Raw genomic sequence first — 15800 nt, forward strand, 5'->3', positions numbered from 1 at the left:
ACAAACATGCTCAATCATCTGGGGACATTAAGAAAAGTATCATAAATATAATTCAACAAAATGTGTCCCACACTCCTAATAAAGTTCTTCTCAGGATGATGCCCACCAGAGTCTCATTTCACACATGGCCTAAAGACCCCATGATCTGAGCCTTGAAAAACAAAGAGGTGGCAAAAGAAGTAAAGAATCCAAGGAGAGAGAAGAGTCCAGCCCGGCAATCTTTTTAGAAACAGGAGCCATGGGAATTCTAAAAAAAGATCATAAAGGCTGACTATAACATTAATTTTTATACTGTTGACAGAGGTACCAAGTTGATGAAGGGATTTCATTAATCAGTTTCACTCTTCATGTCTGGCTTCTCTGCTTTTATTCCATAGAACCTAAATCTGGGGCCCCTGGGTGGCGCAGTCGGTTAAGCGTCTGACTCTTGGTTTCGGCTCAGGTCGTGATCTCAGTGTTGTGGGATCGAATCCCTGTGTCGCACTCCGCTCTGCTTGAGATTCTCTCTCTCCCTCTCCCTCTGCCCCTCCCACTCATGCTCTCTCTCTCTCTCTCTAAAATGAATAAATATAATCTTTTTTTAAAAAAGATTTTATTTATTTATTTGACAGAGAAAGACACAGCGAGAGAGGGAACACAAGCAGGGGGAGTGGGAGAGGGAGAAGCAGGCTCCCCGCTGAGCAGGGAGCCCGATGCGGGGCTCAACACCAGGACCCTGGGATCATGACCTGAGCTGAAGGCAGACGCTTAACAACTGAGCCACCCAGGCACCCCTGAATAAATAAATCTTAGAAAAGAAAAGAAAAGAAAAGAAAACCTAAGTCTGCTAAAGAAATGCATATATGTGGGAACAGGCACCTACATGTCACCTCTTCCTTTCTCAGAAACCCCTGGAAGGCTTATTTCCTCCATGGCCTGCTTCTAAACTAGACAACTCAAGACAACTTTTTGTGCGTGTGAATCCCTAAAGCAGTGCAGTGGCAGGGCCTGGAGCTGTCGCCTGATGGAGTGAGAACAGCCTGCCAAATGGACCTTCTTAAGCTTGTAAATGTGATCGTACAGTTTTCTCACAAAGGCGTCAGTACTTTCTCAATGTCTCCAAATGGCTACTGCTCTTGGAAAATAAAAGGAAAAAAATCTTGAGTAAAGGTCAAGTTCATTTTGTACCTGTACTCTGGAGCCTTCCAACCCTTCCAAAATGGCCTTTAATCTCTAAAGCACAATGTCTCTGAGTTGAAGTCCAGTAAAACATAATGTCCCTGGAACTGTGCCCCAAATACTTAAATCCCTTTGAGAAACCACATCCTCAATGTACCGATGTTCCTAATAACAAGAGACTATTGCCAGGAAGTGACAGTTTACGGCTCCCACATCATTCTTTATTGTTGGTCCTATAAAATAAACCAAGTTTAGAGGAAGCAAGTAACATTTACTGATTGGCGTGTTGGAGAGTGTTGGCTCTCTGTACTTTTAGTTTTAGTTAAACAAAAGGAAGTGGGTGTTATTAAAGAGCACCACAGGCCCCTGAGGAAAGCTGCCAAATATTTTTTTAATCATCTTGAAAATAAACAGATATGTTCTAGACTGGTTTAGGAACAAGTCTGCCCAACTCATATGAATTCCTTGGCATCCTTCTTGTCCCACTGTTTTGACAAGCCTATAAGAGAAATCTTTTAGTGGTTTCTTTTCTACAGTACTTAATAATGCTTTAACTGCAGAAATCATCTAAAAAGACACCCATTAAATAGGACGGCAGGACTGTGTTGTATTCATAGTTGAAAAAAAATCATTTTCTTCCTCTTTCCAAAGGCAGATTAGCCAAGCTCTCTTCAAACCTACAGCATTCTACTCTACCGAAAACAAGCCATCCTAACATGGAAACATCCATGCCATCGTACTGCATGGCTTATTCCAAGTCTCCAACTAGTGTCCATACTTCTTTGCAAAACCCTCCCTCCGTCCATTCACTGCTTCCCCAGGGTCTGATCCTCAGCCTTTCCCCAGCCACCCACCCATTTCCCTGGGGAGCTCAGCCAACATCTGGATTTATTCTCTTTGCCCAGTGTTATGGTTTGCATTTCTCATGCCTCCGCTCCCTCTATATTGAAGAGAACTTCCAAATGGTAATGTACAACTTCTCATACAACTTTCAAGGGCTGGCAGCACATTCCTCGGTGTTTGCTCATGACCTTCATCTTATTCTCAGTCCCTCTCTCAGGACTTGGACGGCTATGAGCCAATGCAGTGGCACGTGAGCTGTGCAGTCCCATCTCGGGGAACAAGACGACCAATACGCCCAGGTACAAATGATGCATCAAGAATGAAAGGTTTCAAATGAATAGTTATGCCGCCTTTCCCAAGGGACTCTAGTTCTATACAGAAATTACACACAAAGCAATTAAAATAGCAACAATATGAGCTCTTCTGGAGGCTCTTGGGTAAGTAAAGATAATTGACAGCGCTTTTTCCTCTTTCACAAATGCCATTAACTCTGGAGAAACAGGCAGTTAGAAAAAAAGATGAAAATGTTACACCGTGAGGATGAGTGGCTGCTTTTCCAGAAAAGCTTTTTTAAGACATAATTCACATACTCGAGGGGCGCCAGGGTGGCTCGGGTCATGATCCCGGGGTCCTGGGGTCGAGTCCCGCGTCAGGCTCCCTGCTCAGCGGGGAGTCTGCTTCTCCCTCCCCCTCTGCCCCCCTCAACTTGTGCTTGCTCTCTCTCTCTATCTCAAATAAATAAATAAAATCTTAAAAAAAATTTCACATACTCGATAATCCACCCATTTAAAGTGTATAATTCAATGGGTGTTGGTATATTCACAGAGTTGTGCATCCATCACCGCATCTAATTTTAGAACATTTTTGTCACCCGAAGAAGGAACCCTTAGTCATTAAGAGTCACTCTCCATCCTTCCCCACCCCATTTTGAAGAACAGCCCAACTATTTGGCAAAGCAGCTGCACCCTTTTACGTTCCGACCAGTGACGCTCCATTTCTTCACCAACACTTGTTAACCGACATTTTGATTCTAGCCAGCCTGGGGGGGCAAAGTGGTATCTCACTGTAGTTTTTTTTTTTTTTTAAAGATTTTATTTATTTATTCATTAGAGACCGAGAGAGAGAGGCAGAGGGAGAAGCAGGCTCCCAAGGAGCAGGGAGCCCGATGCGGGACTCGATCCCAGGACCCTGAGATCATGACCTGAGCCGAAGGCAGACGCTTAGCCATCTGAGCCACCCAGGCACCCCTCACTGTAGTTTTGACTCGCATTTCCCTAATGACTGATGATGGCCGAAATCAGGCTCTGTCACTCTCTCTCTCTCTCTCTCTCTCAGATAAGCAAATAAATAACCTATTAAAAAAAAAACATTTATTTGCTTTATTCTTGTTCCTTACATCTTTGATATTATTATGCCTGGATTTCATGTCTAATTTCTCTTGGTTTTCATTGCTCCTAATTAAAATCTTGTGATCATCATAAGTGAGATGCATCACAGCGTAATAAATTTGGGCAGCTTTTGATGAATTTAGCAGGTTCACTACGTCTTTGAAGATATTCAGAGGTCCACATTATGTATATATTAGGTTTTTAACATATATGTGGGTATATATGTGTGTACTTGTATAATTTGTTTAATCCCAGCTGGTGCCTTGGCAGAGACAAAAGTAGAGTTCATGACTCCATGCTCTTGGTTTAGACTCCCCTGTCCCCTGCTCCCCGCTCCCCGTGCCTCAGTCTCCATGTCAGGAAGATGGGACCTGCAGTGCCCCTGAGCTGGATCCTCCATTGGGAGCCTATTAGGATGTGCTTTCTATGTATGGAGGTTGTTGGCACGAGTAAATACAGCTCTGAGAGAAACATGGTCCCAAAGATCCTACCTAGCAGAAGCTGGAAATGACTTCTGCTTCCTCTGGCAGACTAAAGCACTTTGTTTGTTGCCCATGGCACCTCACTACTTTCTACGCTATTAAACTGATTTATGTAAGAACTTTCCCGACTAGTTTCAACACACTGGAGAAGGGCTATGCCTCACACACGTTTATATCTCCTACACTGCCTTGTATAGACCAGGGTTCCGAGAAATGCTCGTTACATGGAGGAATAAAAGGGGTAAATACAGGGGCGCCTGGGAGGCTCAGTCGATTGTCTGCCTTTGGCTCAGGTCATGATCTCAGGGTCCTGGGATCAAGCCCCAGGTCGGGCTCCCTGCTCAACAGGGAGTCTGCTTCTCCCTCTCCCCCTGCTTGTGCTCTGTCTCACTCTTTCTCTCTCTCAAATAGATAAATAAAATCTTTAAGATAGGGGGGGAATATAATTCTTGCATGTATAGATATCACATCTAGCTCCTCCAGGCTCCAGAAGGAGTCCAGCCTCTTTCTACACAAATGACTCCCTCTTTTCCCACCTCAGACAAGGTCTTCTAATCAATGCCAATTTAGCACTGATTTTTAATGATCAACTCCACATACACACCTTTTCTAAAATAGCCATAATCAATACTACCATCAGATTTACTAGAACTCCCTATGTGTAGGTATTGAAGGGAAGAGAAAAAGATGAAGATCTCTAAAACCATTTCCTATGTGAGCATTTCTCACTCTGCTCCTTATGGATGCTATATAAAAATGGGTTCTGTGGTCATGAATTTGGGAAATCCTGGCTTATAGTTAAACAGCTTTTCTTTTTAATTTTTTTAAAAAATTTTTCTGCCTATCCTCATAGGACCCCTAATTTGCTAACAGACATCTTGGCACTCAATGATAGGGATAGGACACGGAGCATCTCCACAATGTATCTGACCAAGAAACCCCCTCTTGCAAAGCACTGTTGGGATTAATGTTGCTTAGAAAATATTCCCTTAGGCATGCTCTCTTCCTCTTCTGGCCGGCACTCACAGGGGCCCAAGGGAACATGGAAGAACAGGGGCTAGAAAGCAGAGCCCTGATAACCAGAGGATTTATTTTCCAAATGCTCCTAATGGGAATATGGTCTCATGTGGACGTCTCCTGAACAAGAATGTACGTCATCCCACAGCACTAAGTCAATAGGAAAAACAAAATGAAATCACTTGTGCGTCTAGCTGAAATTGCAAGTGCTCTGTGCTGAGTCTCGAGCCTGGGACTCTGCCTCTGGGAACCGGGCAGTACAAAGAGAAAGTACGTCAGAGCAGGTAGAGAGGGTCAAGGGCAAAGCAGGGCTTCTTGCCAGGCTGGCTGTTAAGTGAGTGCATTCAGCTTGTATATCCCAGTGACTGGGCAGGGGCAGTCCTGCCGTTCTACTGCGTGGAGTTACTCCAGTGGGGGCTCCCGTGATCATGGTGGTGGAGATATGGGAGGGGGAGGGGGCCAGGAGTCACTAGAGCCTTAGCACCGTCTTCCCCACATTTGAACATCAGAGAAGGATTTTTTAAAAAATCTACCAACTGGGAAAAGTCACAGATACTCGGGACTACTTTGGCCCCAATAATTATGTAGGTTAGTGACTGTGCCCACATCTGTGCCTCCGAGTCAACTTTTATGACCCCTGCTGGGCAGCAAGTGTGGGCCAGTGGTGATATCTTCCCATCGTCTCGGAAGCCTGAGGTTTTTTTCTGAGACATTTATCTGCTGGATATGGCTCTGGAAACTAGGCCACTGGGTACTTGGGCAAACACACAAAATTAAATCTCAGCCTGAGGTTCCCAGTGTATCATTTGAGTCTGACAAATTACACGAGGGCTGTCAGAATAAAAGGAAATGGACTAGTAGTTTAGGAATCAATCCCTCTGTTTGAAAAACCTGACATGAGAAATGGCCTTTAAATGGAAAGGACTCATTTCCACAGCTTTTGGGATCAAAGTAGTCATTACATTTAACTATAATTAACATTCACATTTTCTGTCATTCCACCCAGAATTTTCTTCTTCTGGTTGCATGAGACCCCGAACACAAAGCAAACAACAAAAGGAAGTGTTATGAAAACAGTACTGGACTGCTCAAATGGAAGGTATCCACATTATGATCATTATTTGTCTCTTCAGTTTCAAGGTCTGTGTTTGCTAAGGTCAGTTATCAACTAGGCTTTCACATCTGTCTGTCTCTATTTCTCTCTCACGCACACACTTCTGTAGGACCTTGAACCAAATACTTGCATTCTTACAATTTTCTCCCATCTCTAAAGTAAGGAAAACTGACACTTACTAAAACTCTGTGGTCCACCCGGTTTTCCAAAGGTATTCGTTCAATGAGCTTGACACAGAGGTGAAAAAGCTTAGAGTCCAGGCCTGAAATAGAGGGCTACATATGACAGCATCGATCCCGTTAAATGGTAGGACAGGGCAACAACAGCAAAGACTTTCTGGTTGGGTCAGCATGTGCTCATGGGACACCAGAACTTCCCTTCTTCAGGAAGTGCCCAGAATGCACCAGGTATGGGATTTATAAGGACGTTCAAGGGTGTTTCAGTTTCAGCTGTTAGAAGGCTACTCTACAAAAGTTTGACACTTCAGGACCAATGATTAAGTCTTTGGGCTAGGATAGTGGGTGCATGCTCTGGGGTAAAGTGGGGGCTGCAGAGGGGGGAATGGGGAGGAAGTAGAAATAGTGATGAAGTAGAAAGTACGGGGAGGAAAAAAGGAGAGTCTGACCTCAAACTGGCAACATTTAACCTGAAAGCTCAGAACCTCTAGCAGTTGGGCTATCATGGAGACTAGAGCAGTTTCTCTTGAGGAAGCTTCATTCCACCGACAAGGTTCTTTTTGCCATTAACTGCAACACCGAGGCCCCACTTGAGGAGGTGACAGCAAAGTTCCACAGCCTAAGAAAAATCCTTCGTGTCTGACCGAATCCCCTTTCTACACTGCCACTGAAAGCCAGTTCACTGAGTCACAGAGGCCGACTCTAGACCACTTCTCAATGAATGCTTAGAAAAGGAATGCTGTAATGAACTGGCCTCTATTAAAAATGAATAGCAAGAAGATGAAAAGAGTTCTGTAAACAGATGATGGGTGCACAATCATGCGAATGTACCTAATGTCGCTGAATTGTACACCTAATGGTTAAGAAGATAAATTTTTTTTTAAGATTTTATTTATTTATTTGACACAGAGAGACACAGCGAGAGAGGGAACACAAGCAGGGGGAGCGGGAGAGGGAGAAGCAGGCTCCCCACTGAGCAGGGAGCCCGATGCGGGGCTCGATCCCAGGACCCTGGGATCATGACCTGAGCTGAAGGCAGACGCTTAACAACTGAGCCACCCAGGCGCCCCAAGAAGATAAATTTTTATGTTATGTGTATTTTACCACAGTTTTTTTTTTTTTGAGCGAGTGCGCGCACACATGTGGGGCCGGGAGGAGCAGAGGGAGAGAGAGAATCTTAAGGAGGTTCCATGCTCAGCATTGAGCCTGATGCGGGGCTCGATCCCATTACCCCGAGATCATGACCTGAGCCGAAATTAAGAGTCAGACGCTTAACGGACTGAGCCACCCAGGCGCCCCCCCGCCAATTTTTTTAAAAAGAAAAAAAAAAAAAAAAACAGAAGGAAAAAAAAATTAACCTGACTTTTCTATTTATTGGGCTGTCACTTCAACCAAGTAGAAGCTTTATGATCTACAAAATAAATGGGAGATTTCTCCCTGAAAATTTATAGGAAAAAGAAAGGAGGCTTTGAGAGAAAATGGCTAATGCTGACCTGGCTTTCTAAACAGTACAAGGCTTTAAAAGTAATTTCTTTCATTACACTTTCCTGTAAACACAAGAAATAAATGAAAAAAAAGAGAAAGAAATGAAGTCTTTTTAAAATGGAGTGGAAAAGAATGGAAGCTACCAAAAACTATTTTTTTTACAAGCGACGTCCATGTATCTTTTTACTAAATACTTGATAGATCAAGGTGAGAATATATGAACGTGTTTAGTCTCTCTGCTTTTAAAAACCCATGTATAACTGTAATTTAGAGAAGAAAGCAAATAATCCCTCTTGTATTACTTCATTTCTATGATCAAACAGAATTTATTATGAGCACCTGCCCATTTACCACGTGCCTGTTCTTACCTAATTGTGTTTTTTTCATCTCTACCCTGACTTATACAAATTATTTTAAATCCTTTCTCTCTTTTTCTTTTTTTTTTTTTTTTTAAAGCTTCATTTATTTTTAGAGGGTGGGGAAGGGCAGAGGGAGAAGGAAAGAGGATCTTCAAGCAGACGCCCCACAGAGCGCAGAGCCCGATGCAGGGCTCGATCCCACGACCTATGAGATCATGCCCTGAGCCGAAATCAAGAGTCAGACGCTCAACCAACTGAGCCATCCAGGTGCCCCACTTTTTTTCCTTTTTATTCTTTTTCTTTTTTTTCTTTTTAAACCAGGGAGGATATAAAATAAGATACTCTTATGTCAATCATACTTTGACTAATGAGTTCACATAAATCACTTAACAAAAAGAATATATAGCCAGCAATCCCAAACCATGCCCGAGACCCCTAGACTTAGTAGTTTAACACAGTAATAGAACCCATCTGCGGGTCGCTCTGCTCAGTGGGGAGCCTGCTTCTCCCTCTCAAATAAATAAAATCTTAAACAAAGAGAAGAAAGAAAAAGGAAATCAAGCACTTCTTCCTTCCTCTCCAAGACTTAGCATTGCAAAATTTAACAAAAAGTCTCCACAACTCCATTTAACGTACTCATAAAATAATCGTAATGATGGTGCATCTAATTTACTAATGCAAGTAATGGATCAACCAACCCAAGCCTGCTGTGCCTAACTGGGGTGGCCTGGGGGTTCCTCGGCAGTCAGGCACTCACTGAAGGCCAGAGGGACTCCAGATTCATGGCTCAGGGTGTGAGAGAAGAAGCCACCCTGGTGAATGGCACCACATATGGCTCCCAGTGCCTGTGTCCACAGGAGGCCGCGTCCACAGGAGCCCCTACTGCCTCAGTGGCATGTTAGGAGTCCAGAACCCTTAGGGGTAAGGTGATTGTTGTCATACCTCACAGCAGTTTCCTAAAGGGATTTACAAGTTGACGTTCTCCCTGTGGAATAAGGAACGATGTGACATAACCCACAGAGCCCTGGGCTCAAGACCTGGAAAGCCTTACTTTGGCATCTAAGCTTTCTGAGCCTCAGTTTTCTCATCTATAAGATGGGAGGACATGCTTATTACCTCATAGGATCACTCAAATTAGGTGACAATACAGATGGAAGACAATACCTATGCATGGAGTGAGGAGGGATGGACGTAAGTGATTAAAAGAAAGGAGACGAAGACGCAACAAGCAACATCCCTACGAGAGCAGAACACCTTTGGTTTCTTGCCTTTCCTACTGAGCAGACTTAAAAGTGAAAGCAGAACTTTCTTTGAACACAAAAGATACACCTTCTGTGAGTTGGTATGGAAAGGTGTTGAAAGCAGCTTAAAAATACATGTCCCTAATCCCAAGGAAACACTCTATTACAAAGTAAGGGGTCAAAGACGCAGTTATTTCTGGCAAGCATTAAGACAAACTAAGAAAAAATAAATCCCCTGCTTCCAACACGGCCTGCTGGCTAAAACAGAGTTCACCTCTTAGCAACAACAAAAAAATTTTTACTTAGTATTCCAGAGCACACACATTCTGAAAAGCCTTTTGATTTCAGTCGTTGGCATAGAAACCTCAAGTAAACGGCTGTGGGAAGAACAGAACCCATACTAGGAAAACTTGCTTGGTGAGCTGTTACTATCAGGAAAGCCTATGTTGTTTTAAATAATTTTTCATCACACCATTCTCTAAAAAGAAATGTGTGGTATGTATTTATAGTCTCCCTTTTTATTTAGGGTGTGAAAGCAGGGAGAAAGTGGGAATGCATAAATGTGTCATTTCTCCTGCAGAGCAGCGCCTGCAAAATGCCTTGCTCCATCTCTGGAGGCAGTGTTCTCTCTCTCTACAGCATTTCTTCATTATTAAGATCTGGAAGAACCCATTAAAAGAAAAAAGGGGGGGCACCTGGGTGGCTCAGTCAGTTGAGCATCTGCCTTTGGCTTGGGTCATGATCTCGGGATCCTGGGGATCCTGGGATCAAGCTCCGTATTGGTCACTCTGCTCAGTGGGGAGCCTGCTTCTCCCTCTCAAATAAATAAATAAAATCTTAAAAAAAAGAAGAAAGAAAAAGGAAATCAAGCACTTCTTCCTTCCTCTCCAAGACTTAGCATTGCAAAATTTAACAAAAAGTCTCCACAACTCCATTAATGTACTCATAAAATAATTGTAATGATGATGCATCTAATTTACTAATGCAAGTAATGGATCAACCAACCCAAGAAGCACTCAAGTCCATCTGCTTCCCTTACACCATCCAAAGGAAAAGAAGACATAAAGAGAATGTTTCAAACACACCTAGCTGATGCCACTTCAAATCTACCTTTTAGGGTAAAGACAACATGGTTAATTTAATTTCACAAATCAGATATAATCTCCTAAACAGACCCGTTTCCAATTCACCACATTCATAAGACCCGTTCAAAAACCTATTCTATAAGAATCAGGATCTTCTATAGCGCCTGGCCAGCTCAGTGGGTACAGCATGTGATTCTCGATCTCAGGGTTGTGAGTTCGAGCCTCACATCGGATGTAGAGATTACTAAAAAAACAAAACAAAACAAAAAAAAGAACTGAAGAAAAAAGAATCAGAATCTACTAAACCAGAATTAGAACAGGTATTCTATTCGCAAGATCCATGAAGGATACAGGCAGAAATGTTAGCTAATGGTAAGCTCCATGCAAGCAGAAACTTTGATCATGTGTCCACCATTTCCAGCCTAGAACAATTATCTTGTACAGAGAAGACTATACAGTAACTACTTATTGAACTAATGAATGAATTTGGCAATAATGACGTGAACCTTCTGTGAATGAAGTAGATAGACGTGGTCTCCCTGGTAAGGGAGAAGGTGCAAAATACCACTGGTCTAGCCCCATTGCTCAGCTCAGAGGCTCAGGCTTGGAACTCCATGCTGTCGTGTCAAAATTTGCACTGTCAACACGATCAACCAAAGGTCGTGAATAATTCTTTGGTGAATACTAAAAATCATCCTAGAACACACTGAAACTGGATGCACTACAGTCTGCTGTCAGAAGAGATAATTGAGGCATTCTTTAAGGCTGCACCCTGGGAGCATTTAAAAGCTGAAGCAACCTGGACCATCACGAATATGGCTTAGTTTTAACTAGACAATGGCAATCTTCTGGTGATGCACTCACCACCATTTTGGTGTTACTTACTGAAAAGAATGCACTGTGGGAGATTATAGAAGCTGGGGTTGTCAGGAGAGCCGATGCAGAGAGTGTCACAAAGATAATTTGCATTATTAACCCAATGCACTACGGTGACGGGAAAAAGTCCCTTTATTCCCCGCCCCCCCCCAGAAGTGGACAGAACAGTGAGGGTTGAGATATTTTTAAATAAGTGGAGTTATTTTTTGCTATATGGTTTATTAATAATCTTACATGGAATATAAAATTTCCCTGTTAAGAAAAAAAAAAAAGAAGAAGAAGGTAGCGGAGGGGAAGAATGAAGCGGGGGAAATCGAAGGGGTAGACGAACCATGAGAGACGATGGACTCTGAAAAACAAACTGAGGGTTCTAGAGGGGAGGGGGATGGGGGGATGGGTTAGCCTGGGGATGGGTATTGAGGAGGGCACGTTCTGCATGGAGCACTGGGTGTTCTGCACAAACAATGAATCATGGAACACTTCATCTAAAACTAATGATGTAATGTATGGGGATTAACATAAGAATAAAAAAAAGTTATAAAAAACTTAAAAAAAAAAGATAAATAAATAAAATTTCCCTAATCTGTCCTCCTCATTTTACAGCTTCCTGGTCATTATAAAAACATCCACCACACCGAGTATTTCTCACTGCAGAAATGATATGATTTATTAGAAACACTAGCAGAAAGGCACTCATTCAGGTAAAATAAATTAACCTCTAACTGACCCACTACTGTTTTACCTTAACATTGATGTCTAACTTGGGGGGAGAATATGTGTTCTTTGGCAGGTTAAAGTATATGAGAGGATGGTTTAATAGTATTTCTAGAATCCATCTTTTCTTTAGATGAGATTATGTCTTAAATGAAAAGAATGGTGTTTAGTTTAGCCCCATCAATATGTGCTTATTTGTAAGTCAGTCCTAAAATTCATGAACAGTAGGAGCTCAGGGGGTAGGCAGACCATTACTAGTTTCATAGCCTTGTCAAGTTGCTTTACTTCTCTGAACGACAGCTTTCTCCTCTGTAAAATGGGGACAATCGTACCTGCCTAACAAGGTGGATGTAATGAGTTCGTGCCTAAAAAAAGGACTTTGTTGTTTATTATGAGCCTCCAGGGAAAATAAAAATCTCTCAGCTCTTGAATGTTAGAGAGGAAGAGATTAGAAGCATGAGTCTGCTCAGATTCCAGGACAATCATCAGACTCATTTGCTTCCCAGTTGGACTGGAGAGTGAATTTACATGACCGTTTGTTTAATTAGTAGTTGAGTGCGAATACGTTACATATGCTAATACACGTAAAAGTGCTCAGTAAATGTTAGTTGCTATCATTCTCAGTGTTGTTATTATTAACTAGTCCAGGGAAACACCATGCCGTGCAGAAAAGAGAAAGTGGGGAAGCAAAGGGGTTTTTCCCTTTGTGATCATGAAGCCCATGGAAGTTAGAGTTCATCAACACTTCGTATAATTTTTTTACTTTTATACTTTCTTCATTCCTCCCTGGATTTCTGAACTTAGTTTTGCCAGACTCTTCCCCCAAGCATCCCAAACCATCCCAAACCAGCTATCAGAAATTCCCCAAATTTCCCTGATTGTGCATCAGTGTGCATACCCTCACAAGTCCAGAAGTCAGAAGTCCCCCGCGGGTCTGGAGCCTGACTGCCTGCGGGAGTGCTGGTGAGAAGTGATGTGGCTACTGGTGTGGAATCCTGGCATTAGAATTAGTAAATGAGGGGCGCCTGGGTGGCACAGTTGGTTAAGTGTCTGACTCTTGGTTTTGGCTCAGGTGGTGATCTCAGGGTCGTGGGATCGAGCCCCGCATCCGGCTCCCCGCTCAGCGCTGAGTCTGCTTAAGACTCTCTCTCTCTCCCTCTCCCTGTGCCCTCTCCTCCTGTGCTCGGTCTCTCAAATAAATACATAAATGTTTAAATAAAAGAATGAGTAAATGAGCCCTGCCCGTGACCTCTCAAGGCACATCTCCAGACTCCAGCTGCTCCATGTTTGGCTTCAGTAAGAAAGAATAACACTGGCAACAGCTGCTGTTTCTTGCGTGGAAATCAGCAGAGTTTAAACAATCTCGTTTCAACAGTATGAAACGGCACAACCCGGCTAGACTCCCCAAGAGTCAAGGCCCGATACAGAGGAAATTCTCAAAGTGTGCAAAGAAGCATCAGGTAAGAATGAGAATGAATAACCTGTTCAGTCTTAAGAAGTAGCCTCAGGGGGCGCCTGGGTGGCTCAGTCGGTTAAGCATCTGCCTTCGGCTCGGGTCATGATCCCAGGGTCCTGGGATTGAGCCCCGCATCGGGCTCCCTGCTCAGCAGGAAGCCTGCTTCTCCCTCTCCCACTCCCCCTGCTTGTGTTCCCTCTCTCGCTGTCTCTCTCTCTGTCAAATAAATAAATAAAATCTTAAGAAAAAAAAAGAGTAGTAGCCTCAGACTCGTGTTCCTTGGGGCCTTAGAATTGCCTCATAGGCGCTTGGGGGGCTGCCTGGGGCTCTGTGTGTGTGTGTGTGTGTGTGTGTGTGTGTGTGTGTGTGTGTATGACTCGTGCTCCCCCCCGCCCACCCCACTCTTCATAAAGGGTGAAGAGGAAAAAAAAAAAAATGCTGAGAGCCTCCTACCCCTACTCCAGTTGGACTGGGGGTGAGGGTGCAGCCTTCAAGGGCTACAGTGGGTGATGCAGAAGAGGGCCAAGCCGAGGCCTGACCCCTGGCAGAGATTCCCAGAGTCCACAAGGATGTTTTAAGAAGAAAAAGAAAAAAAAAAAAGAAAACATGGAATACTACTGTAAAGCTGAGAGCCTATTGGTACAATTGCTTTGAGAAAAAAACAACTAAAAACAAAACCAAATGTTTTCCCGAATACAGTGCTCTCTCCCACTGGTCACTTGAGTCAAACGTCAGACTTACCTTGACATATTGAACAAGACGCTCATTTACGTTCACTTTGTAAGTCTCTAGACCCAGCTCCTTAGATAACCGTAAGATTCTGTTCTGGGTTGGCCCCACATAAGCCCCGCCAACATCTACGTAATCGACATGTTCATTCTGCAGAAAGAGGAAAAGTGGCCAGAAGACTTCAGTTAAAACTCAGGGGAAAAAAAAAAAAAGCTTCTATGTCTCATGTAAAGACAAAAACATTTATTTTTTACAACCTATATGTGCCTTACTTCTCTTTTATAAAGTGCAACTGAAAACAGCAACTTTCTCCTCCACCCAAGGACCGGGCACAACCCTGTATGACACTCATCACAAAGCGATCCCATTTGTATAGTTACTGGTGAGGCCGATTCGACAATAACATGTGTCACGAATAAAGAATGCTGTAGTACATTCTGCCGATCTAGATCCTTTTCAAAGCAATTAGGTTTTTATGTATGCTTTTCTTTGGGGTTGTTGCTGTAGGCCTAATTCTCCGATTTCTAACAGATGAAGTTTTAAATCAGCCCACACTGATGGGCTCTTGATTTTTTTTTTTTTTTTTTTTTAAGATTTTATTTATTTGACAGAGAGAGAGAGACAGCTAGAGAGGGAACACAAGCAGGGGGAGTGGGAGAGGGAGAAGCAGGCTTCCCGCGGAGCAGGGAGCCCGATGCGATGTGGGGCTCGATCCCAGGACCCTGGGACCATGACCTGAGCCGAAGGCAGACGCTTAATGACTGAGCCACCCAGGCGCCCTGCTCTTGATCTTATTTTAAAATAGTAGCTGGGGGGGCACTGGGTGGCTGAGTCAGTTAAGCGTCTGCCTTGGGCTCAGATCATGATCCTGGGGCTCCTGCTCAGCGGGGAGCCTGCCTCTCCCTTACCCTCTGCCTTACCCCCTGCTCGTGCTCTCTCTCTCTCTGTCGAATAACTAAATAAAATCCTTAAAAAAATAAAAAATAAAATAAAATACTAGCTGGGAAGAATATATCATAGGAAAAGGTACACAAAGCTATAAAAAGATTCATATACCTAACAAATTATTTTATAAATATACAAACCTTCCATCGTAAACTGAAATTTACTTTCCCCTCTTATGTGCAATTCTACATTTTCTCCAGCTTTTTTATGAACACATTTCCTGGTAATTTAATCAACAGATTGAATATTGGTGACTTACATCTCCTTCATGTGTTTGTAATAACTTCTTTTGGGTCTGTTTCTATTTTGTTGTTTATACCCATTTTCATCCATGTTGCCTTTCCTCCTTGTTTGCCTGATTATTCTGTACTGAGTACCACTCATTGAATTTGAAAAAATACAAAATAATTTGAATCCTAGGAGGATGATATCTTTCTCAGAGAGGATTTCTGTCTGCTTCTGCCAGCACCTGGGGGCCCTTTTATAATACCAGATAACTTTACTGCATTTCCTGTGCCTGGGATGATTTGAAGCTGGGCTGAAATGCCCACGTGCTCTGGTCTTCTTACAGTTCACCCTTGGTCCAAGGACACAGGCCAACTCAAAACATGAGGACTTTACCAATACCTCCCTCCATTTGCACACACTTTGGGGGGCTCTGGACTTGACCCTCAATTGCTCTAGCTCTGGATGACTTTTGAAAGGCCTACTCAGCCTCTCACTTGCTTCTTC

The 15800-nt window shown here is 43.2% G+C and overlaps 1 protein-coding gene across 2 annotated transcripts in view; it reads right to left on the reverse strand.

The window, feature by feature from the left end:
* The window catches only part of LOC102745568 (amine oxidase [flavin-containing] A), a 70718-nt gene that overhangs the window by 25481 nt on the left and 29437 nt on the right, over nt 1–15800 (reverse strand). For both annotated transcript variants that reach the window (XR_014141352.1, XM_006736325.3), the window contains exon 3: nt 14136–14273. Coding sequence is in view for 1 of the 2 variants with exons in the window: in XM_006736325.3 (XP_006736388.3) it covers nt 14136–14273 (138 nt within the window). In the remaining variant the exon portion in view is untranslated. The remainder of the gene's footprint in view (nt 1–14135; nt 14274–15800) is intronic.

The sequence above is a fragment of the Leptonychotes weddellii genome, chromosome X, assembly GCF_054177405.1.
Source record: "Leptonychotes weddellii isolate Sample4059 chromosome X, ASM5417740v2, whole genome shotgun sequence".
Taxonomy (NCBI): Eukaryota; Metazoa; Chordata; class Mammalia; order Carnivora; family Phocidae; genus Leptonychotes; species Leptonychotes weddellii.